The sequence below is a fragment of the Elephas maximus genome, chromosome 20 (assembly GCF_024166365.1).
Source record: "Elephas maximus indicus isolate mEleMax1 chromosome 20, mEleMax1 primary haplotype, whole genome shotgun sequence".
In the NCBI taxonomy this organism is placed as follows: Eukaryota; Metazoa; Chordata; class Mammalia; order Proboscidea; family Elephantidae; genus Elephas; species Elephas maximus.
In genome coordinates, this window is record NC_064838.1 from 17382673 (window position 1) to 17408166 (window position 25494).

General features: G+C 38.2%; 1 protein-coding gene across 2 annotated transcripts in view; it reads right to left on the reverse strand.

The window, feature by feature from the left end:
• The window catches only part of MDFIC2 (MyoD family inhibitor domain containing 2), a 125431-nt gene extending 103538 nt beyond the window's left edge, over nt 1-21893 (reverse strand). For both annotated transcript variants that reach the window (XM_049862605.1, XM_049862603.1), the window contains exon 1: nt 21806-21893. In XM_049862605.1, the coding sequence (XP_049718562.1) occupies nt 21806-21893 (88 nt within the window). The remainder of the gene's footprint in view (nt 1-21805) is intronic.
• Nucleotides 21894-25494: the final 3601 nt, after the last annotated feature.

Here is a 25494-nt window from a genome sequence, read left to right on the forward strand (position 1 = left end):
GCTCACTCTCCAACCTGCCTTGGGTTCACCAGACCCTGTGGCTAGCTGAATTGAGAGAAGCCTCTATCGTGATACAGGGGCTTGGGACATTTCAGACTACGATTGTGTGAGCCGTTTCCTTGATATAAATCTCTCTCTCTATGTATTTAGATGCTTTACTGGTTTTGCTTCTCTAGAGAACACAGCCTAAGACACCCCTCTTATGTAAATTTTGTCCATTGCTTTGCAATAGGCCTGCTTTAGTGCTAAGATTTATTCATTCGTTAAGCTTTACCTAACTGGGCTGCTAACCGAAAGTTCAGCAGTTCAAATCCACCAGCAGCTCCTTGGAAACCCTATAGGGGCATTTCTTCTCTGTCCTATAGGGTCACTATGAGTCAGAACTGACTCAACAGCATGTAACAACAATGTTATATATAAGACATTGTGTTAGATACCATGATGGTTTTCAAGATGAATTAATAAATGGTCCTTTCCCTTAAGAAGGTATACATTATTACACATAAAGCTATTACTTTATGATTAGTTTTCTGTATTTCGACCTCTCCAGTTATACTGTTCTCTCTGGCCCCCCTAAAGTAGTAGTGTAGCGTGGCCCCTTACAAACATGGGCTAATTATTCCATGTCTCTGAATTCATGCTTCTTTTATGAAATACTTACAAAGTTTTAAGGATAAAGTTTGATAACACACACTGTGATTTTCTTTTAAGATATTGATACTAAAACTCTTTTGACCCATTGCTGTCCAGTCAATTCTGACTCATTGAAACCCTATAGGACACAGTAGAACTTCCCAGTAGCATTTCCAAGGAGTGGCTACTGGATCCAAACTGCCAACCTTTTGGTTAGCAGCTGAGCTCTTAACCACTGTGCCACCAGGGCTCCAACACTAATTGCATTGGATACTAATATTGACACTAATATTGATATTAATTATGTTTAAATGGTTATTTATAATACATAATATCTGCCTCACTGGACAGGAGCCTCCGAGAGCTGAGAGTTATTGGTACGCCTGCCTTGCTCACCTACAGAGCTCCAGCTTCAACCATTATGCCTGGCACATAGTAAACTCAACTACCGCTGCTCACTAACCATGACATCACTGTTAACAATAAAAAGCTGAATCTGCAAACAGCTGGAAAGATGGAACTGGAAATCAAGTCATATGCATCTGGCTGTTCTGGTTTATGGGACATTGAGAAATTCAGTTCATAAGCACATGATCATTTTTTATGTTGAAACGCTTAGTATCTATTTCCCATTGGGGTCGATTTTCCTTCTCTTTGAGAAACAGCTCTTTCAAAACCCTTACAAATTTGACAAAAAACCAAATTCATTTCCAGTATGACAACGTATTATATGTTTTCTGCCTTATAATACACAAATGTTTAAACATACATCTTTGATGATAAGTGTGTGTGTATGTACTCACCACTCACATATATGTGCACACTTATATGTAGTCTACAGACAAAGGAAGAATTCCTTTTCATGGTTAAACAGTGAAATTGTTATAAAAAAAAGCACTTTTGTTCAAATGTTTTCCTTTCGAAAATAGACTCACTCCGGTAGATAGAAATCCTATACAATCAACTTTTTCCATAAGAAGTTTAGGATATTCATGATTCATAATTATCTAAGGAGAGAAATATGTGTAAAATTTGTTACTAAATGTTAAAATATTTTGTTATTTTGAAAGAATTAAAGGCTGTCTATTGGTAGTGCAATTGCAGGACTTTGGTTTTTGTTGTTTGAAACAAATGTAAGTGACATATTGAATGAGGTTCAGCATCAGCCACCCCCCCCTCCCGTGAGATTTCTGGAAGTGTTTTGCTTTTTTGTGTTCCTTTCGTTTAAAGCTCCTTAACTTGTGTGTGTGTGTGTGTGCGCGCGCGCACCATGGAAGTCTGGTGAAGCCTATTGACCCTTTCAGAACAATGTTTAAAATGCATAAGGTAAATATATAGAATGACAAAGGAAACCAACTACACAGTTGTCGAGATTTTTAAAAAATATAAGATATAATAATATATGTACCTCTTTTTTTCTTATCAATCTATTAAATACTAAGACCTAGAAGTTGAATAGCTAATGCTGGGATGAACATGATTTTTTATATTGGTAGCAATTGTAATATGACATGAAAATGTCAGGGGTCTCTTGGTGACGAAGCAACAGGTATTGCCATACTACTATTGTGATGTTGTCTATATTCATGATTGAAGAAAATTTTAAATTTTAGTTAGAGGTTAGTTAAAACAAGACACCTATACTTTAGTTGAGTGCTACAGTGAAATAGAATGGTATTAGCTTGACTTTTGCCCCCAAATTAAAAAAAAAAAATTTTGTAGGCTTGCTTCTTTCCTTCCCATGTTCTCTTTCCAGCACAACACTCTCTTTCGTTAGATGTAACAGGATTTCTTAATGGCATTAATATCCATCCAGATCATCTTCAGATAGAAAATAAGGTGAATGAGTATCTGAACCTTACCCAAAAGAAAGAAAAAAGAGCCTTTTATGGTCCTAGTTATATTTACTAATTGCCAAAATTAACTGTACCTCCTTCTGTTTCATTACTTTAGAGCCAGAGAAAGAATTGTCTGATGAAGGAGGGAAGCATACAAACATAAAAACCTCAAACTATCACTGAGGATTTAAGATCAAGGTTGGTACTTTGGGCAACAGTTGAATGAATTTTTATTATTTATCAGTTTTTATTAGGGCATAGCTTGGTTTTACAAAGACATTGTGACAGTTTAAGTTTTCTCATTTTAGTTTTTTTTTTTCCTCAGTGCTTTAGAAATGTCAGTTCAAAATAATCCTGATCTTAAAAAAAAAAAACTCATTGCCATCGAGTTGATTCCAACTCATAGCGAGGCTATAGGACAGAGTAGAACTGTCCCATAGAGTTCCCAAGGAGCAGCTGATGAATTCAACCTGCCCACCTTTTTGTTAGCAGCCAAGCTATTAACCACTGTGCTACCAAGTATGGCTGGCTCTAACAAAGAGGAATTTATTTTCTCACAGTCTAGGAGGTTAGTGGTCCAAATTCAGGGTGTCAGTTCCAGAAGAGGGCTTTCTTTCTCTGTCAGCTCTGGAGGAATGTCCTTGTCATCCATCTTCCCTTGGTCTGGGAGCATCTCAGTGCAGAAACCTCAGGTCCAAAGGATGCCCTCTACTCCCAGCGCTGCTTTCTTGGTGGATGAGGTCCCCAACTCTCTGCTTACTTCCCTTTCCTTTTATCTCTTGAGAGATAAAAGGTGGTGCAGGCCACACCCCAGGGAAATTCCCTTTATATTGGATCAGGGATGTGACCTGGTAAGGGTGTTACAGTCCCACTCTAATCCTCTTTAACATAAAATTATAATCACAAAAAGGAGGACAACCACAGAATACCGGCATCATGGCTTAACCAAGTTAATACCCACATTTTTGGGAAGACATAATTCAATCCATGACAGGTGGGATCCTGAACAAACTGAGGTTCCTTTAGGAGAGAAAAAGGAGGGGGTGGGGGGAGAATGGATGTGTGTAGGTAATCAACTGTGCCTGCTCGGTAGCCATTGTTATTCTTGGTTTTTGCCTTTGGAAACTGAGGCTCAGCGATGTTAGCTGATTTAACCAAGGTCAACATCTATTAAGTAATAGATTCAAATTTCAAATGCAGTTCTGTGTGGCTCCAAAGAACTCTCATCTTTGACTGTACCATCCTTAGGAGTATAAAAATGTCAGTAGAAACATTCATAATTGCTCTATCATTTGATCCATGTTGAATATCTTAGGCAAAGGCATTGCATTTTAGTGTTGATATAGGGCCTTATTTTTGTGAAAACTGAATATGGTTTAATAGAAACTTGTGCCCCTATTTTATTTTCTCCTTATTTCCCGTACTTGCTCATTCTGTTCTTTAGTCTTCACGGAAATAGTAAAGCTAAACTATGTGTAAAAATAGAACCAACCCTGACTTGCAAACCTCACAGCCTCCTAGCATGCCATTTAAGACTGTGTCTAATGTGTGTACCAACTTGTTGAAGGCATCAACAGAATTCCAGTACTGTTTTGCATGTCGTAAATCATTCAAACATAGCAAGTAACATTTCTACTGAAGGAGAAAGAGTGAAAGCCTTCCTTATCAAGATATTTTCTTCACTTTGTAATAAAGAGGTGGCATATGATCAGGAACCAATGGTGTGAGGGAAGAAGTCCAAGCTGCTTTGAAGGCATTGGCGAAAAACAAGGCTTCAGGAATTGATGGAGTATCAATTGAGATGTTTCAACAAACAGATGCAGCTCTGGAGGTGCTCACTCGTCTATGCCAAGAAATATGGAAGACAGCTTCCTGGCCAACTGACTGGAAGAGATCCATATTTATGCCTATTCCCAAGAAAGGTGATCCAACCGAATGTGGAAATTATAGAACAATATCATTAATATCACACGCAAGCAAAATTTTGCTGAAGCTCATTCAAAAACGGCTGCAGCAGTACATCGACAGGGAACTGCCAGAAATTCAGGCTGGATTCAGAAGAGGACATGGAACCAGGGATATCATTGCTAATGTCAGATGGATCCTGGCTGAAATCAGAGAATACCAGAAGGATGTTTACCTGTGTTTTATTGACTATGCAAAGGCATTCGACTGTGTGGATCATAACAAACTATGGATAACATTGAGAAGAATGGGAATTCCAGAACACTTAATTGTGCTCATGAGGAACTTTTACATAGATCAAGAGGCAGTTGTTCGGACAGAACAAGGGGATACTGATTGGTTTAAAGTCAGGAAAGTTGTGCGTCAAGGTTGTATTCTTTCACCATACCTATTTAATCTGTATGCTGAGCAAATAATCCAAGAAACTGGACTATATGAAAAGAACAGAGCATCAGGATTGGAGGCAGACTTATTAACAACCTGCGTTATGCATATGACACAGCCTTGCTTGCTGAAAGTGAAGAGGACTTGAAGCACTTACTAATGAAGATCAAAGACCACAGTCTTCAGTATGGATTACACCTCAACATTAAGAAAACAACATCCTCACAACTAGACCAGTGAGCAACATCATGATAAATGGAGAAAAGATTGAAGTTGTCAAGGATTTCATTTTACTTGTATCCACAATCAACAGCCATGGAAGCAGCAGTCAAGAAATCAAAAGACGCATTCCATTGGGTAAATCTGCTGCAAAGGACCTCTTCAAAGTGTTCAAGAGCAAAGATGTCACCTTGAAGACTAAGGTGTGCCTGACCCAAGCCATGGTATTTTCAATCATATCATATGCATGTGAAAGATGGACAGTGAATAAGGAAGGCCGAAGAAGAGTTGATGCCTTTGAGTTGTGGTGTTGGCGAAGAATATTGAATATACCATGGACTGCCAAAAGAACGAACAAATCTGTCTTAGAAGAATTACAGCCAGAATGCTCCTTAGAAGCAAGGATGGCGAGACTGCGTCTTACATACTTTGGACATGTTGTCAGGAGGGATCAGTCCCTGGAGAAGGACATCATGCTTGGCAGAGTACAGGGTCAGCGAAAAAGAGAAAGTCCCTCAAGGAGGTGGATTGACACAGTGGCTACAACGATGAGATCAAGCATAACAACGATTGTAAGGATGGCGCAGGACCGGACAGTGTTTCGTTCTGTGCTGCATAGGGTCGCTATGAGTTGGAACCAACTTGATGGTACCTAACAACAACAAACAACAAAATGAGTGAGACTTTTACATCATGTGCTAAGCACGGATTTCCTTTTCTCACAAGTGTACAAGTAAGTTCTACTTGGAAAACATGAGATGCTATGACATTTAACTCAAATACTATGCTCCTTTTCCCTCTCCAGGTTGTCAGCTTATTGTGTCCCTGAGTAACATACTGAAACAAACTCTAAACATGACACTTTCTTACTATTAACTACTGCTTCCAGAGCCTGCTAGAAGTTATGATGGCCCTAAGTTGAGCGGTAGAATTCTTGCTTTCAGTGTGGGAGACCTGGGCTTCATTCCCTGCCAATACAGCTTATGTCACCATCACCCATCTGTCAGTGGAGGCTTGCATGTTGCTATGGTTCTGAACAGGTTTTAATGGAGCTTCCAGGCTAAGACAGACTAGGAAGAAAGACCTGGTGATCTGCTTCTAAAAATCAGCCAAAGAAAACTCTATGGATCAAAAGAGTCTGATTCGTAGCTGATCACGGGAATAGCACAAGACTGGGCAGTGTTTCTTTCCATTGTGTGTGGGGCCACCATGAACCAGAGATCGACTTGGTGGCAGCTAACAACAACAAATTTAGTTAACCAAAGTCCAAGAAACACTCAGCCCCAACTTCTAGAACCCATCATCTTAAAACCTCACCATCGGTTAACATACTCTTCCAAATATGGCCATTTTAAATATTCATTTAGTTATTTAAGTCATGTCAGGTGGAGTCTGCTCTACATCTCGTCCTGTGCTTCTGACTGAGTAAAAAGCATGATCGTTTACCCAGTGACGTGGGCGCTGTCCTTGACATCTCCTCCCTCACCACCATAACCAGTTTACCCGGAAGTCCTGATAGTTGTGATTTTCAATGAATTATCAAATTTCTGTCTTCCTCATTCATATTATCACTTTCTGAACTTCTACCTCAGCTGCTGCAAGCCCTCCTACCTGCCTTCTCCCCCTCTGCTCCCCACTCCGATGTGCACAACAGCCACAGTGGTCTTTTTAAAAGGCGAGCCTAATAATGGCCTTTTTGTGCTTTGTGCCCTTTAATGTTTTCCCGTTTCCCTTAAAGTTCTTACTCGTGGCTAATAAGTAAGTCTTGTGTGATCTGACTCGGCTTCTCTGGTCTAGTGTATGGCTAGGATAATGCACAATGCTATTACCCAGTGTATATAACAGCTTAACCAGCATTTGTTGATTGATGCATTTGGGAATAAAAAGGTTCTTCTGAAATGCTACATGCCTATTTCCTTTTGAGCCCTGCTTTCTTTTAAAAAGAAGACAAAACTAATTTATATTTCAGCAAAATACTCTGCTAGTCAAATTTAAAATCGTACAGTTTTTAAAATTGTACAAATTATTTTGCTCAGTTCCCTGTAGATAACTAGCTATTGTAAAATGAGTCCATACACAAATAAGGCGAAAAAACCAAAGGGTCTGCGTGTTTATTTAAATGGTCTAGGGAAAGTTGAGCTAGAGGTTCTAAAATGCTTGCCCCAGACCACAAAAAGACTGGCTGTCTTGGTGGAAATTAAGAGTTTGGATGTTTGAGCCTCTAGAGAGCTGTCTTTAGACTACACTTCTGCTTAACCCCCAAATTGTTCATTGAGTTTCTCTTGCTTCTCCTTTTTCAGTTGGCTGGTCCGAAACACAGATGCTTATTGTTGCATATATCCGGATACCCTGTGGAGCAGTAGGAGTATCTGAGTAATCAGAACTTTTGGGGGATGAGAAAATCCTTGCTTAGTTTCCTCTTTTACGTAAAATGTAGAGCGAATTAAAATACTTCTTCCCTCAAGCCATTTGTTTTTGCTATTTTTCCTATTATGGTTAGGTGTTAAGATTCAGGTAATTTGTAAACTATCATCTAGATTACCTAAAAAAAAAAAAAGTTTATAATTTTAATGAAAAAGTATTATTATTATAAACTTATAGGCTTCTGACCACCAACGTATAACAATTTAAATCACAGTTGAAAAACAATATGGATAGAGTATGCATTATGGCTAATGTCATATTTATTTCTGGTTTAAAGTGTTACCAGAGTGGTGTCTTTTATTCTTTGCTAAATCCCAGTATTTAAAGATTAAGGCAACGAATTTTTTAAAAGTCTAAATATAACAAGGAAAATCAGGGCCATGTCCAAGGTTGATGGTGGGGATGCTACTTGCAGAGTATGGGAAAGCAAGACTGTGTGTAATATAATTTTCTTGCTGGAGAGATGGTATGACCAGATAGGGGTATTTGCAAATTAAAGTTAGATTTGGCATCCAAATATCCTTAGCTTTGCAGGTTTTTGATCTGTTTATTAGCCATGCAAAAATATATTGCTGTTCCTTAATCTGATAATAGTTGATTCTGCCACTGGAGTTATTTTTTCCCCCACACTTTGATATGATATGTTTTATTTTCAAGAGCTTGTTTTACAAAGATCAGCAAACAAAATAAGATTTCCATTTTCCTCCCTCATCAGTCATGTTTTTGTTTAGTTAGCCAATTTCAGTGGGAAGATATCAAAATGATTAATCCTTATAACTCGGTTGTGTCTTAAATGACTGGATATTATGGGAGCCAAGCTCCAACTTTTATCTCTTAAATATGAATGCAGCAATATTACAAAGTTGTAATTCATTTTGAACTATTTAATCACAACAATCTATAGATAAGCCAGCTTCTGAATCTTTGCCTAGTGTCATAACTAAGTCCTCTTTCCTATTCAAATCACTTATGACTGTGCTGAAGATATGTGTTCAGAAAACTCACCTAAAAGAATAATAGATTTCATGGGGTATCATTGACATTGATTTTCCAAACTTTTCCAGTCTCCTGTAGCTTTAGTTGCCAAGATGAATGCAAACAAGGGGTTATTGGTTTTCTACCTTCAAGTATATTTCAAAGCGGGGTCCATGATAAAAAAAAAGCATTGGATTTGGGATTAGAAGACCTAGGCTTGAGACCTGGGCTTGCCATCTATTACATGTGTGACTTTGAACCAAGTTATAGACATTCTCTAACTTTTATTTTCCTCAGCTGTGGAACCTGCATGACAGGAGCGTGTGCACATGGCTTTAATGAAGCTGAACTGAGGTTCAGATATGCAACTGCCATAAACTGTCACATGAAAGATAAGGTGTGCGACTCCACCTGGTTTCTTTGGTTAGTCAGTTTATAAGGAAATGCCAATATACGTTGTAATGTATTCCTTTGAGATTCAAAGGCAGAACGTTTTAAACAACCTGGATATCTAAACATAGAGAGTTGAGTGTATATATTTTGTTACTTTGATGGTAGAATACTATGTGTGTAGTCATTGAAATGAGGCTGTAAATCTTTATTGACCTGGAAAGGAATTCACATTCTTTTATGATAAGGAAAACACATTATTAAATATATTGCATGATAATATTAAAATTTTTATTAATGCTGGTGTGTGTATATTATGTGCGTGTACCACATACATTGGTACTTGAATATAAAGCATTTAAGATAATACAGTGGCTATCTTTGGGTGTTGGGATTTGGAGTATTTTTTTTATTTGAATTTTCTGATTTTTCTACATTGAACGTAGATTTCTTACATAAAGCCACATAGCTGTATTAAATTCCAGTTTCAATCCAAAGACATCCTATAGAGAGCTCCTCTCTCTTACCCCTTAATATTCAGCCTATGGCCAAGGCCTTGAGTTCAGCCATCTCTTGGGTACCAGCCCACTGGTTCCCATTGCCCTGGAAGCCATGATACTAGCTCAGAAACCATTCTTATTTATCCATGGATGAAATAGACGTCTAACCAGTCACTCTATTTCCAGTTTCCACCCTTCCAATCCATCTTCATAAAGATCTTCCAGTCACGATTGTTTCCCAAAGAATTGTGCTTCTGATATCTTGAGGTGCTGCCTGCCTCCCTGACTTCAATCCCAGATATATTTGATGATTTCCCTTTACCTATAACATTCAGCTTGCAGTCTTCAGCCTGGTATTAAAAGTCCTTCGCAATACCTTATTGTTGTTTTTGTTATGTGCCATCAAGTCAGTTCTGACTCAGAGTGACCCATAGAGTCAAGGTTTATTCCCCAAGTCTTCCACACATACCCTTTATCCAGCCAAACATAAGCACTGTTCTTTGAACAGGATACACCCCAGGTTTTCTGCCTCCACACTGTAGGCCATCCTATTCCATTAGCTTGTAATGCTCCAGCCTATAGCAACTTGACTCACAATCTATAACCCAGCTAAATTCCACTTTTTCTGAATTACAGATGTGCTCTTTCCTACCTCTAAATCCCATATCTTCTTTGAAGTTTATTCATTTATTCATATAATTTTTGAGCATCTTCTATGCTCCAGGGGCTAGCTGGGTGCTCAAACACAGAGCCGTATAAGCTAGATACATCCTTGCCCTTACATAATTGGCACTCTATTACTTAACATTTCTTCTTCTTCTTAAGTCTATGACTCATGGGTGATCTTTTCTTAACTACCCTCCCTCTCTCCCAGCATCACACCTGCACTGATTATAGGCACATGAGTGTTGTGTATGTTTGATTCTCTCAAGCCCCCTACCATGTTGCCTTGAGACCAGTAGGTGTTTAGTAACTGTATTGTTAGAAGGCCAGAGAAAAGGACGGAATAAAACATTTTGCTCCAACAACATAGTTATATCTATATTACCCATTTAACTTTTTTCTGTTCAAAGTTCCTGAAAATTTGACTCTTAAATTAGCATTATTAATTAGCATTATTAATTAGCATTATTAATTAATTATGAGAACAAGTCATTTCTCCTAGTTGTATCTAGGGGAGTCCAAGACAAGGCTGAATTCCTTAAGTAAAGCTGAAGCAAGAAGTACGTTCTTGTGTTAGAGAATCAGTTATGTTCTAGAAATCCTTCTTGGTTGCTTGACTTAGGACTCAGAAGCCAGTGAGAAACGGGTCTTAATTAATGTGTGTTAGTCTTACAGAACTTAGATGTTTAACAATATACTGAATTTGGACACTCCAGTGTATCCACGCCCTATAAATGAACCAGGCCTCCAAGCTATGCTGTCATTTAAAGAAAAAAACTCTTAGTACCCTGTCCCTCCTATTCCTTCTAAATCTACTAAATAGAAGATTTACTGCAGAATTTCCTGTGGAAAAGTGAATCCCATTACTGTCTATTAAGTATGTTTATCCTTTTATGTTGTAGTGTTCCAGCTTCAAAATGAGGATGCTAGTTGTTTCTTGAGTATGGGAATCATAATATATTCTTTGCCTAAGTCTGCCTTACAGGAAGTCAAAATATTTGTTGATTTCATTTCTATTTGATTTTTTGTTATCTTATAAAACAAATGCTTGTTTTTTCACATGAATGGTTTGTCTTCTAAATCTGAATTTATACAGAGTGGTTTAAGAAATTCTAAGACACACATGTGAAGAATGGAGTCTGTTATGTTTTTATTAACTTGTGGTCTGAACATAGACTTTTGACGCATTGTGCAGAAAAGTATGTAAATTCAAGGTGCTATAGTATGAACACATACCGTTTGTTAACGCCAGAAGAAATTTGCTTTCCGATCTATAATGCTGAATTCTCTGAATATAACAAAGAAATTTGTTGTTGTTGCTGTTAGTTGCCATCAAGCCAGTTCCGATGCATGGCAACCTTACACATAACAGTGGCCCAGTTAGCAGTGGCTGCCAACGAAAAGCTCAGCAGTTCAATCTACCAGGCGCTCCTTGGAAGCCCCGTGGGGCAGTTCTACTCTGTCCTGCAGGGTCACTCTGAGTCGGAGTGGACTCAATGGCAGTGGGCTTGGTTTTTGGTTTTCGTGCCACCTTCGTGATTGTTGGTATATCTGAATCCGTCGTTGCAGCTGTTGTGTCAATCCATCTACTTTATGAAACACGATGCCCTTTTCTAGTGGTTTGTCCTTTCTGATGACGCGTAGATTTGGTAAATGAAAGAGGAGCTAAAATGTAAATGTTCCTCTCCTAATATCTGGTTTTTGGGATTACAAATTATGAAACACTTCCCTTACCTCCTGTAATGTAGCTGTTTCATTTTAGATTCTGGCAGCTGTGGGGATTCAGCTCAAGAGGGAAAAAAAATGCCTGATGTCTTATTTAATACTACAACCTCTCTGAGTTGTCCTCTACTTTTTCCTGAAGTTACACACTGGTGAAACTACTGTCATTGCCCTTGCTTTTCATCGTTGCTGCACATTTACTTCTCGCCAGGCCTAAATAATGGCTAAAATGGTTAAAAAGATTTATGACTGTAGAGCGATGTCTTCATTTGCTCTATTCACACCCCCTTTTTTTTTTTTTTTTTTTTTTTTTACTAATGGTCTGGTGAACACCTAGTGTAGGTGCATTTTATTAGAGAGTATATTCCCTCTAAATGCTGCTCCTAAGCTGAAAGAAATGGGCCATAATCATATAAAAATAAAGTATCTCTTTGTAGAATTTACAAGAAATGGAATGCTCTTCTTCCTGAGGCATAGAACATAGAGACTTTTTTCTCTCACTCTAAGACTGCTCTTTATACTCACGTTGATTAAGTGTATCACATCAACAGCTACCTTGATGTAGAGGAAAATGAAGGATTCTACTGAAAATTTCTTATTGAAAGGAGTGAATCCCTTGAAGTTTGTAGTTATCAACAATTCTTTTCTTCCTGTTGAGACAGGAAGGATTGATTCCCAGTCTCTAAAGATTGCTTACACTCCTAGTTCATAAAATTGCAATTAATAATGGTGAACTAAGATCATTCTGGATTTGATATACTGCCTATCATCATCGAAAGAGAGTCTTTAAATCTGCTGTTTAACAACTTATGGGGACTTCGCATTGATTAATTCATCCGGGCATAATCTTAAGGCTGACATGGCATCTTCTAGGCCTTCCATGCCACTGGGATCAACATTATCATTGTATAAGAAATGGATGTAGTACTTTATAGGCTTAGTTGGAAAGAAATTTCAACCATCAGCTTATAGAATATGCCACTGGAATTTAATTTGTTGACCTATGAGAACACAGAAGATCTCATCTTTTACTGAACTTTCTAAACATAAAATAAGGTTATCAGAGAATCAAATGATTCTGACATTTGAACTTCAGTAGAGGCCAATACATTTAAAGTAAGTACTCTCCTTCCTGAAACGTTTAGTGCTTCATCGAAAGCATATGTCAGGTTCTTAAGAAAATATTATCCCTTGTGGGGAAAAAACATTGGAATTCAGGTCATGGCTACTAGCTTTTCAGATAGACATTATTTTGGGGCCACTTGACATCTGTTCTCTGTTTATTCTGCTATTAGAATGTTGAATTCCCTCTGTAGAAGTTTCTCTCCTCCATTGTGTGATATTGTCAGGCAAGGCTCTCTTCATGGCAGGGAGTTGATTCATGGCCAAAGCTATTGAGCTTTCTTCCTCAGGATTTGGAATCCTGGGTAGGGGGATGAAAGGAAAGTAAAAAATGGATGGAGCTAGTTTATTCCTGATGTGGTGACCTAAATGTCCATTAAGACTTCCTATCTGGATCGCCAGAGCTACATTAGTTCCTGCCCTCCTGAACATGGATTATCCTTCTAGACTGTAAGCCATTCCCACAGCTTTCAGTAAATTCCCCTTGTCATTAATTTAGCCAGAATCAACACCTATTGCTTCCCAAATCTAATAAAAACTATTCTGTAATTGTTAAGTTTTGAAAGTATTGTATTGTCCTTTGATAGTTCTTTACCTTACATTCTTTCGAGAATAAAATGTAGTGGGATATATTTTACTACAATTTAAAACATGTATTTAGTAGCCATTCCCAAGATAAAGAGTTTATTTGAATCTAAAATGTTGACCCGGGTCTATGAAAACCTCTGTGGTCTTTTCGCAGCCAAACTCCTTACTCTCATCCAATGCCATCCTTTGCTTGGGTCAAGATGCTCCAGCCACTCTTGTTTTCTTTCATTTCTCAGAGCATGACATGTTCTTTTATGCCCCAGGGCCTTTAAACATGCCATTCATTCTATCTTAGAATTTTACTTCCCTCACTTTCCATATTAACAGGTGATTTCTCTTCCTTCAGATTGAAGCAAATAATCTGCTTTCCCAAGGAGACTTTCCCTGTCAACATTTTTCAAAGTAGATCAACTGTTCCCCAAAATCCTACTGCCCAGTTTATAATATTCATGCGGACGCATCACAAGCATTTCACACGTAATCTGCCCCACATGAATCTTTTAGCTCTACAGTTTCCAGCCAGCTCATCTCTCTTCTCTATTTAGCATCATCGTCTTCGCAGTATCTCAAGACTTAACTCCCTTCTTTCTCTTGTCCCATGTCCACACACCTGCCAGTTCTGTTGGATCTACCTCCAAAATAGATCTCGAGTCCATTCTGCCTTTTTCATCTTGACAGCTTTATCCCTATCCCAGTTATCATAGATTGCTTGGCCAATGGCAATTGCCTCCTATTTTGTTACTGCTTAGTCTCTTTACCTCAAACAGTATAATGGATTGATTATATCGCCCTGGCTAGAACTTCCAGTGGCTTCTAATTCCATATAGGAAAAAATATCTGAACTCCCAACTATAGCCATCAAGGCCTTGCATTATTTCCAGCTAAAATGCCTTTCTTTTCCAGCCTCCATCCCTTCACTTCTCCCTCCATTCCTTTTTTTTTTTTCTTTTTAACCTCCATTGCCTGCTTCCTGCCTGCCTGCCTTCTTTTCTTCCTTCCTTCCTGTCCAGTCATTCTGAGCCACATTATCTTTGCATAGGCTCTTTTCCCCGTTGGAATGTTCTTCCCTAGATTTTTGCATGCTGGCTTTCCCTTGTCATTTGAGTCTCAGATCAAATAGCTGTCCCTCAGAGATAACTCCCTTGACCATTGATTCTAAAAGATAGTCCCACACCAATCTCCATCACATCAACTTGTTTTAAAGCTTCAAACAATTTATGTTTGTGAAATTACCACGCTCGTGGGCTTGTTTTATTTATTTTTATGACTTACAAGGACATGTTTTCACATCCAATTTCTCCTATGGGACATGCTTAAAAACAAAACAACATTCAATGTGGCTATTACCTTGTCCTCACCCCTATATTGGTTATTATGTAATTCTTTCACAAGTTAATGAAGACTACAGAAATAGGAGCTAATGATTCTATTTCCTGGGTGTACATACTAAAAGGAATCTCAAGATACCTCATTTGTGGGAATTAACAATTTAAAATCCACATTATTGTGGCTGAATTTTTAAGCTAGGCACAAAAATTAACCCTTCTAAAAGTGAGAATTATCTGAGTGAGAATATTAGCATGGATTAATATTTACTCGTTGTAATAAAGCACTTACATACATGAGTTCCCTGAGAGCAAGAACTGTGGTGTTTTCACTCCGGATATCTTTGTTTCTTTGCCTAGCCTGTTGTCTTGGGGTCAAGAGGAGCCCCATTAAGCGGTTGTTAAAATGAATAAAATGCATATTTCTGAAAGGAGCTCTTGCAGTGTTCATGCTCTGGAATTGCTTTTTGAGCAAATGAAGTAAACTACGTTCACTTCAATTTAAACAGAAGTCCAGTGCATTTGTCAGTGTCAATAAATGTGCACAAGATTCTCATTCTCTCATCTCATCTGCAAACATGGTGGTGGGGAATGAGGTGGGATTCTTATACTGAGTAGTGAATTTCTGGAACATTACTCTAGGACTTCTGTTTTCCAGGTCTTGTGTTATTAGTCTATTCCCATTCCATTGCTGTTAAGTCGATTCCGACTTATAGTGGCCCTATAGGACAGGGTTGAACGGCCCCATAGGGTTTCCAAGGCTATAATCTTTACAGAAGCAGACTGCCACGTCTATCTCTAGTATTAGTTTATAATATCCACTAGTTCTGATTAAACAATAACCAGTGTAGTCAATGTGCCAAATCATTGGCGACCTAACTCCGCTGTATCAACACTGTGTAAATTTAGGGGAGTTTCTTCTAAAATGTAAATGAAGTATGGTTTTGATATCACCAAGGATTATAGTCATCATGTGAATGCTTACAGAAAAGGAGCTATACTTACCTAAAAATAATTATTGAATTCATACCTTCTTTTTTTCTGACGCTATAGAAGATGAGAGAAGCTTGTTCATTGCCTTTGAACAAAATAAAACCTTTTCTCTAAGTACAAATTTTCTTATTGTGATGGGACACTGCTGGGGCACCACCCAATATTAGGCCAAGCAAACATCTGGTTAGAAGATCACAAAACAACTGCTTTGGTGCATAAAAGGTACACTTGTGACGTGGGATGATTTTGTTCTTCCTTCTATTTATTACACCCATGAAGAGAATGCCCTACTAAAAGACTTACAAGTAGCTAGTCTTTTGAAGAACCAACAGTTTGATTCCAGTGTTCTTAGTTTCATATTTTTTAGGACAGTCGGTGCCTAGACTTTGCTTATACATATAAATATGCATCTCTCCATCTGTCTGTCTGTCTGTCTACTCATCCATCCATCTCTGTGCTGATACAGCAGCATTTCTACAAAACCAGTTTTCGGGAAATTGTAGTAGGTTTTGTTTAGAGATACAAGCTCTTAGGATAGAAATTACAAACTGGTAGCCTTTGGGCTGAAATAGGCCCGCGCAACCTGATCTTGTTTGTCCTGCATGCTACTTTTATTATTATTACTTCTTAGCATTTAGAAATCAGAAGTTTTCACATATTTCCATCTTCTCCTGAAAGATCAGGAGACACTATAAGAAGTTGTAGCACTATAAAAAATTATGTGGAGTTCAAACACTGGCGAAGCTGTAATTTTTAAACTGCAAATGGTAACAGTTGAAGGGCTTCCATCCCTGCATTTTGATCTTCTTCCATATCAAATGGTGTACGGTGCAAGCACTGAAGTGCTTACCCAGAATGCTCCCTGGCTTAATGGGATATTACACACCATCTTATTCCACCTGTAATTTTTCCCCCCAGCTTCTATGTTATGTCGATTTTTCCTACGTAAAGTGTTTTTTTAAAGTGTTTCACATTTGGGCCTATTTTCTTCCTCTCCTCATTATGACCGTTATCCAGGTCAAGTTTTCCTCATCCCAGGGCTGCTGAAAGTATTGCTGTCTTAGCTATCACCAACTCTCTTCCTTTAACATTTCCTCTACCATCCCATTCTGCATGCCAGTTACACATTTGTAGCCCCAACCCATGTTTCAACATATTAGTCCCTGCCGTTAACCTGCAGTGACAACACAGAACCCAAGTCCAACTGTTTAACTTACAGTGGGAACACCATCTGGCTCCTCCCCCTTATTTTGTGCTCCTCCATACACAAATAACTTTGGCCAATGTGCCCATTTCCCTAGTACCAAAACTGGCGTCTTCCAAACCCTCAGCATTTTCTCCTCCTCCTCTGTACCTGTGCAAATAGCTCCTGGCCACCTGCCTTCAAGACTGGCATTCCCTTAAACCTTAAAGCAAAAACATCCCCTGGCATCTTCTTTAAACCAAATGAAAGTATAGCTTGTTAAACAATGTCTGTCTCAAGCATTGTGCTCATTTAAAGAACTTCCTTGTTGTTGTTAGGTGTCATAGAGTAGTTTCCAACTCATAGCAACCCTATGTACAACAGAATGAAACACTGCCTAACAACACAACTCTCTATATGGGATCAAATTGACAACAGCAACTTGAAAGGTTAGATAGGAAGCTTGGCGGGGAGTGAGTTTATGTGAGTGGAGGAGAAAAATCTCAGACAAGGAGGGTGAGAATAGTTACACAACTTGAAGAACGTAATCAATGTCACTGAATTGTATGTACATGGAAAAATTGTTGAATCGGTGTATGTTGTGCTATACATATTTCAACAACAGAAACTGGCCATCTTGGTCCACAGCTACATAGTACAGCTCAGCTGAAACGAACAACCAAGCCACTTGCCGTTGAGTCAATTCCAACTCATAGCAACCCCATGTGTTGCGGATGAAAACTGAACTCCACAGAGTTTTCATGGTTGTGAACTTTTGGAAGCAGACTGCCAGGACTTACTTCTGAGGTGTGTTCGAACCACCAACCTTTTGATTAGTAGCCATGTGCTTAATTGTTTATACCACCCAGGGACTCCTGGTGCTAATTTTAAAATCGTATTTTGATTCTCTGATTATCTAGAAACAGGGTTTCTCCAAGCTTGATCTCTGGACCTCTTACCCCAGAATCACTATTCTTGTTGTTAAGTGCTTATTCCTGGCCTTCACCCTCCCGAATTAGAATTGCTTAAGTTGAGATCCAGGAATCTGAAGAATCTAAACTTGGAGAGTTCTAGAATTTAAAGGCAACATGGCTCATATGGGTACAAGAGTGCTTGACGGTTTGACAGAGGGCAGAACAAGCTTCAATTACTTTTAAAATAAGTGCATTTTCAAGTCACCAGTGGTGTTTCTCAAACACACTATTTACCCTAATTATTGATAAGAGTTCTGGGTGTGGCTTTGACCGGCTCTTCAACAGCACCAAAGAGGCCATCAGTCCCATGATCCATCTGGGTGAAAGTGGAGGGTAAGTAAGAGCCTCTTCACCTTTCAGGCAAAAGGAAGACAATTAAATAAGCTCCTTGAGTACAAGGGTGTGTTTGTTTTTATTGTCCTCTGTCACTCATGCCCTGTGTCTACCAAGGCCGTGATTAATACACGTTGAATTAAATTGGATAAATCAAATGCATTTTTGAAGATGAGAAGTTAGAGACAATAGCAGTCTGTACTCAGGATGGTGATGGTGGTGTTAATTCCTATCAGTGGCCTGCTCACTCTGAGGCCTGGTGCTGTGCTCAGAGCTTGGTGTGGATTATCTCAGCAAGTACTCGCACTGACCCTAGTAAGGTAATACTGTGATTACCCACATATCAGCAATGGGGAGTAAGTATTTTGCTGGAGTTCCAGAGGGAGGCAAGAAAGGTGTGATGTGTGAAACAACTGTTTCTGTCATCCCTGAGAGAAACGTTTTGAATTTTAGAGCGTCTACTTCTGTTTTGTAAAGGAGGGGGCAGTTAATTAATTTAACATACTGATAGAAAACTGTTGGAGAACTCACGGTGATAAGGTGCTTTGATGAAAAGGACAGAATTTGGAAGGAGAAGACCTGGGTTCAAGATCCAATTTACCACTAAACAGTAATGCAAGTTTGAGCCAGGTCCCATGTCTCTCTGAGCTCCAGTCTCCTAACTTGGAAAACAGGGGCAATATTACCTGCATACCAAGTTGATGTGGGGACCAAATGAGGGAATTTACATACAATACTGTAAAAATATACACTGTTGTTACTATTACGGAGTGCTTAAAATATGAGCCAGGCTTAAAAAAATAACCATGTTGTTTTGAATCATGCTTTAAAGAGAAAGAAATACAGAAATTGTATTACCACAGTTAATCCCCACAACCTCATGAGGCAGGTATAAAAGTCCCCAACTAAGGAATCTGGGGCTCAGAGAGGTTCGGTAACATGCCATCGTCACACAGATAGTAAATAGCTGAGCTGAGACTCAAAATCCACACCTGCCTGATTTCCAATGCCATATTTTCCCCACTGTACCCACTTGCCTTTTTTTTTTTTAATAAGCCAACATGTATGCTTTTTCTTAACATTAAAGAAAAAAAAAGACATTTATGTTCTAAAACGAACTCATCCTGATAATTCCCAATTAAGATGTTGTCATCTAACATCTGACCCAATTTGCTTTTATGAAATATAGTAAACATAATTTGAGTGTAGCTTAAATGAAGTGTTCAAATGGACAAAACAGGTCACCTGGGAAATTAGATTTTATGGATTACAAAAATTCAGTGACTAACTTTTACTTAACGGACAGTTTTTTTTTTTTTTTTAAAGAAAATACCTTCTGGAAACATTTGACTGGTCTATCAATTTCATCATAATTTCCATGTGATACATCTATAAAACCAAACACACTGCTGTCAAGACAATTTCAACTCTTAGCAGCCCTATAGGACAGAGTAGAATTGCCCCCATGGGGTTTCCAAGGCTGTAAATCTTTACAGCAGCAGACTGCCACCCACATCTCTCCCAAAGAATGGCTGGTGGGTTTGAACCACCGACCTTTTGGGTAGCAGCTGAGTAACCACTGCACCACCATGGCTTCTCAGCACATCTATACCACGAAGCAAATAAAGTATAAATAACATAAACTGCACTAGCCCTGGTGACGCAGTGCTTAAGAGCTTGGCTGCTAACCAAAAGGTCAGTTCGAATCCACGGGCAGCTCCTTAGAAACCCTATGGGACAGTTCTACTCTGTCCAATAGGGTCTCTATGAGTTGGAATCAACTCGACAGCAACAGGTTTGGTTTTGGTTTCATGAAAACTGTATTTTATGCAAATAACGCCTGCCTCTTACACGTTCGTTTGCCAACCACACCCTCTCCCCCATGAAGTATTTTCATGAGTGCCTCCATGCCAATTTTTTTTTTTTTTTTTTTTTTACGTGTTGCTGTAAAAAAAAAAAAAAGTTACGCACTTACAAAAATACCTTGTGCAGGGAGGGCCAGTTTGGCAAACAAACATAGAAAGCACATGTTATTTGAGTAAAAATATGGTAGTAATGAAGAACCAGCTCTGTCTTCATGGATTTGGCATTCACTAGAAAAACACAGGGGAATCTTAGAACCAAGTTCAATATTTTACTTCTACACATTGTTTTTTTAAGGATTCTATTTAAAAGGTCTTATAATAAAAACAAAATTAGAGAATTTTCTAGCCCTGTGGCTTTTCGAAGGAAACAGTTCCGAGAATACTTTATGTCAGTGTCAACTCTTTATCCTGAAATAGAGACTCTCTAAGGAAAGAGCCTCCAATAGTAAATTTGGTTGCTCAGCAGTTGAATAGAAGGAATGACCTGGAACTTTGAAAAAGTAAAGATACTTTAAAAATGGTGATGGGTTAGGGTGGGATTATTAAGGATAGGAGTGGCTATGAGTATTTGTATAAAGTGTCAGTATTGACTAAAGCACCGTAGGAACGTGTCTTTTGAGCATAAACCATGTCCTGAAAAATAAAGTTTTCTTCCTTAGGAACATGGTAGTTAGTACACATGCCGTGAAATCACACAACCCGGGGATGAATTCCAGCTCTTTAGGGAAGTTACTGATACCCTTTAAGGCTCTGTTTTCTCATTTGTAAACTAAGGGATAATAACTGCTTCATAGGGTTGTTAGGATGACTCAACATGATCATCCATAAACATCAATAGACATTGTCTTCATTGTCGGTGTCCTTGTTCTTGTTTTGGTAGCGTATAACTTACCTGACGTAGTTATTAGGGTTTCCTCCGACCTTATAGAACAATTTGCAAGAATGGCAACTACTTTAAGAGCTGCCCTTTTGCAATTTATTAGATTCGTGAGATGGTGAAAAAGACTGGCATATTTATTCAGATAAAATATCAAATCATTTTCATTTCAGAGACAGTAAGGGTGCTCATAGAATCAAGATTATAAAAGCAAGCCTTCTAGTAAATAACCGTGAGTTTATACGTATTTTTAAAAGGGCACAAATTCTTACAAATGATAGGAGAACATATCGATTTCTGTGTGTATTTCAAGCAACCATCTTGGCCACATTGTGCCCGTGACCAACAGCATTCTCCCCTGGGAAGGTGGCTTCTCTAATTGTAGTGAATGACGATTCTATTTGTAGACCTTTTTCCTACAGCGTGCGTTCCTTTATATAATTATTATTTTAAAAATACTTGTCCTCTAATTACTTAGCCTTTGTGGTTACGAAGCAGGAAAATCTCCAGCATCACCCAGAACCTCACAGATAATATATGTGTGAGTTAAAACAAATCCGTATCAAGTCTTAATAAAATAAAAAATCTCAGCAACAAAATAATTAGTTTTCCTGCAACCCAGGGACTACAAGACACTTTTCAATATAGAAGATCCTCAACTACAACTTAGGCCATGTACACGTTAAGAAAAAAATAAAAGAGAGAAAAATCAGAGCACTAACACTGTTTGAACTGCCAGGGTATTTTTTCCTCTTTCTCCCACACCATCTCTTGCTTATAAACAAAAGCACAACTTTTACACCAATGGAAAATCGACGGCAGTAGGACTTACCTTCCTTTAACCAAGAAATGTTATTTTTATCATTTTCAAAATGCTCAGCTGTTCTTACTTTTATCTTTTCCGGCTCGGTTTCTGACATCTAAGTGGAAACAGAATTTGGGATATAAAGAATTCTTTAAGAACCCAAATTTATAAAATTGAGCTTTATATTTAGAGACTACTGCCATATCCTGGGAAAATTTGTATCTAAATAGTTTTTCAGTTTGCTTTCTTAATGCTAGGTCTCACATTTTATTTATTTGTATTCTTTTAAAACATTAACATTATAAATTAACTTCATGTATTTCATTTTTCAGCAATAAAGATTTCTATAGAATCTGCTAATTTCTGAATATGGAAGAATAACAGACGAACACTGAGCCACAGATTTGTAAAAAAGCCAAGAAACACACAGTTGTTGTTTTAACGTTTTTTAGTAGGAAAGCATGCTGCAAAGTGATATACAAAGATGTAAATAATAATAAGACACAAAAGGAACTTTCTGGCAAATTTATTGGGTCGGATGAGGACCTTATGGCCTGAGACAGGCCAAGTTGCTCTTTCTAAAGGTTTTGGAAGACCTATCATGCACCCTCAATTCATTGAACTTGACAGTCCTGGCTTGCTCACAATGAGCAAGGATGCCCCCCTTGAGCACAGTTAGCGAAAGCACCGCCGTGTACTGACCTGTGTATTCCAAAAGGAGAAGGCCCAAGGTGTGGGACTGGGGGGCGGCTTGGTGATGCTCTGGGCAGCCTCCCTGTTGTCTCTGGACGTCCAGCATTCCTTTACCCGGACAGGAGTGAGCAGAGAAGAAAACACACTCCCTCCCTGGGTGGTGCTAGATTTGTCTTGCTGCCAGAAGCATCCAACTTGCGGCTGAGAGGTTTTTTTTTTTAAGGTAATATAAAGCCTGTGGTTCAAAACAATAAAAACCTTCTCCAGACTAGCACTTATTTAAAATGACACTCTGCAAAACGGGGTAAAAATAATGAACTCTTTTTGTATAGATGGAGTTTCTTCACTCCCGTTCTTCCAACAACCCCGTTCATTACTTAGGGTTAATGTTAAAAGATGTAGAAAAAAATACATTAAAAAATGTACACAGACTATATAGATTCAAACAAAAGGAAAGGAAACCTTTAAAGCTATATTCTCTGGAAGTTCAACCTGCAGCTGATATTTTGAAAAAGACTTTTTCTAACTATTTGTAGGTATCAAGATAATAGGAAAAACATTTCAAGTTCTTTTGATAGTCAGTAGGTATTCCAATGAGGATTTTGAATAACATTCCAAAGAGGACTGGTAATGAGATTCTTAGGCAAAGTTATACTGTTTTCAATAAAAGGTTAAAAAAGGAAACATAATCCTTGGGTATACGTGATGGAAAATAATGTTCAACATTCCTAACTGTTTTCATCATAGAAAATATATATATATTCTTTGGCCCAAAAAGGTTAACCTTCTACAGTGTCTTTACCTAGACAACATTGTAGCCTGTTACCAGATTTCCTTGAATCCATTCCACTTCCTTTCCCAACTTTGTTTCTTCTTGTATTTTGCTCCCAATACAATTATCTTTTAAAAACTATCTTGATCAGCCAGTTTTCATACCAAAATAACTTCTAGTTCCTTCCATTATCAGTAAGATACATTCCGGATTCCTTAGACAGCTAAGGAAATCTTGAATGGTTGGATTCTATAATGTGATTTTCTAACTCTGGCCCACAAAGTCTTAAGGTTTCTGGGAAATGGTGAGCCTTTTATGCCAGTGTAATTGAATTGCTGCTGTTCCTTGAACATACCTGTTCTTGTTATTAACCATTCCTAGAAATGTTTTCTCAAAATCCCATCTCCTCACCTGGCTTGAAGCCTTCTTGATCTCTTTCATCTGGAAGTGATCTTTCCCTTCTCTGGCCCCACTTGCATTTCCTGGTATGATAGGTCTCCATTTTGGTCTTATGTAAACCTGTGCTATATTTCTAACAAGATTATAATCCCCTTGAGAAATCAGCTGCTATCTCTGTATCATTTCTCAGTATTTAACATGATCATCCACAAATTAATGATTGCTGGATACATGAAACCCACATATCGAAAATTGACAGTGTTTTCTTTTGTGCAAAGTCCTAGAATATACCTGATTACTAATTTTCTTTAATTTGCCTCTTTACTATAGTTACATCTTTTTATGCCCCTTCTTCGTACATTCGGAGACCTAATCTCTCTTAGTAGTTTGGCCATTGTCCTTTGGACAAACAAGTTATTTGAATTTTATACATTAGTGGAGTCAGTAAGATAGTTAGAAATAAGAAATCACATTGATTTTAAAGCAATGAGTAGAGGCAATGCATGAGCTAAAGTGGAAATATCTAGATAAAAAGAGATGACCAAGTGCCCAGGAGAGGATGGATGGGCCAGGGGCACAGCCGGACGTGTGATTCCTTTAGTTTGCTTTCAGTTCTATTCTGTTATTAGACCGTATGATTGTTAATATTATTCCTCAACAGAAATAATGTGTTTCTGAAGTTTCAAGATGGATTTTGGTCCTCCATCAGGTTAGAAGTCACATAACCCCGTCCGCCCACATACTTTTTTGGGGGAGAGACCCTCTCCTACCAGGGAGCACCATGCTTCCAGGTTTATGATGAATTTTCTTGGACATTCTGTGATCATTTTTATGTATTTTTCTTTGGATCCAACTAAACTATTTTCCAATTATTTTTCCCAAGAGAAACGCAGCTTTCAAATCCTTGCCCACATTTATTACTTTGGGGATTATGCATTACCCTTCGACTATAATTTACTCTTTAATTATTCTTGATCTTTAAATGATTTTTCACTGTTTTTACACCTGTGATTTAAAAAACCAAAAAACCAAACCAGTTGCAGTCAAATTGGTTCTGACTCAGAGCAACCCTATAGGACGGGGTAGAACTGCCCCATAGGGTTTCCAAGGAGCGGCTGGTGGATTCAAATTGCAGACCTTTTGGATACTGCTATACAACTATCTGAATCCCTATATTGTTTAATTAAATTACAAACTTTAAAATTGTGCAAGATTTGTTCTGAAAAAAAAAGTGAGGATGGAATTTTTATGAAAATAGTGGGCAAGTTAATATGGAAATATCATCTACTTCTGGTTTGTGTATTTTCAGCATGTGGTCAGGTCAAACACTTGAAATTTTTCCGTTGTTTCGCTTTTCTTTATCATTTTTCTCTGCCTGGCTTCCATTTCCCTCTGATTTTGCTCTTGTTTTTTGTCCGCAAGAATATGTGACATAGCTTGCATTCTTTTTTTTTTTTTTCATTTTATAGAGTCCCATTCTAGAAGTTAGAAAACTAATCTTGAATTCCGTTCTTTGCGAGTATTTGTAATCATTCTTTATGAGATCTGTGAACTCTAATCAGCATAGTATTCTTTTTTTTTTATTTTTAATCAAGACCATCAGTAAAGATACAGTTTTTTTTCTGAATCAATTGTGTATCACTAGTGTCCTTGTAAGACATTGCATAACAGATATTCAGTATTGAGGCCAACTTTCAAACCATGTATTCACCCACCTAGTGATATTGTTGGGCCACAAAATGGTCTGTCTGTGTGATGGACTCTCAATTCAACTGAGGTTTTAGTCCTCTGAACTTTACTGGACCTTGACATGAATGTAGTGAACCCACATTTGACAGCAGGGAGTGAAGAG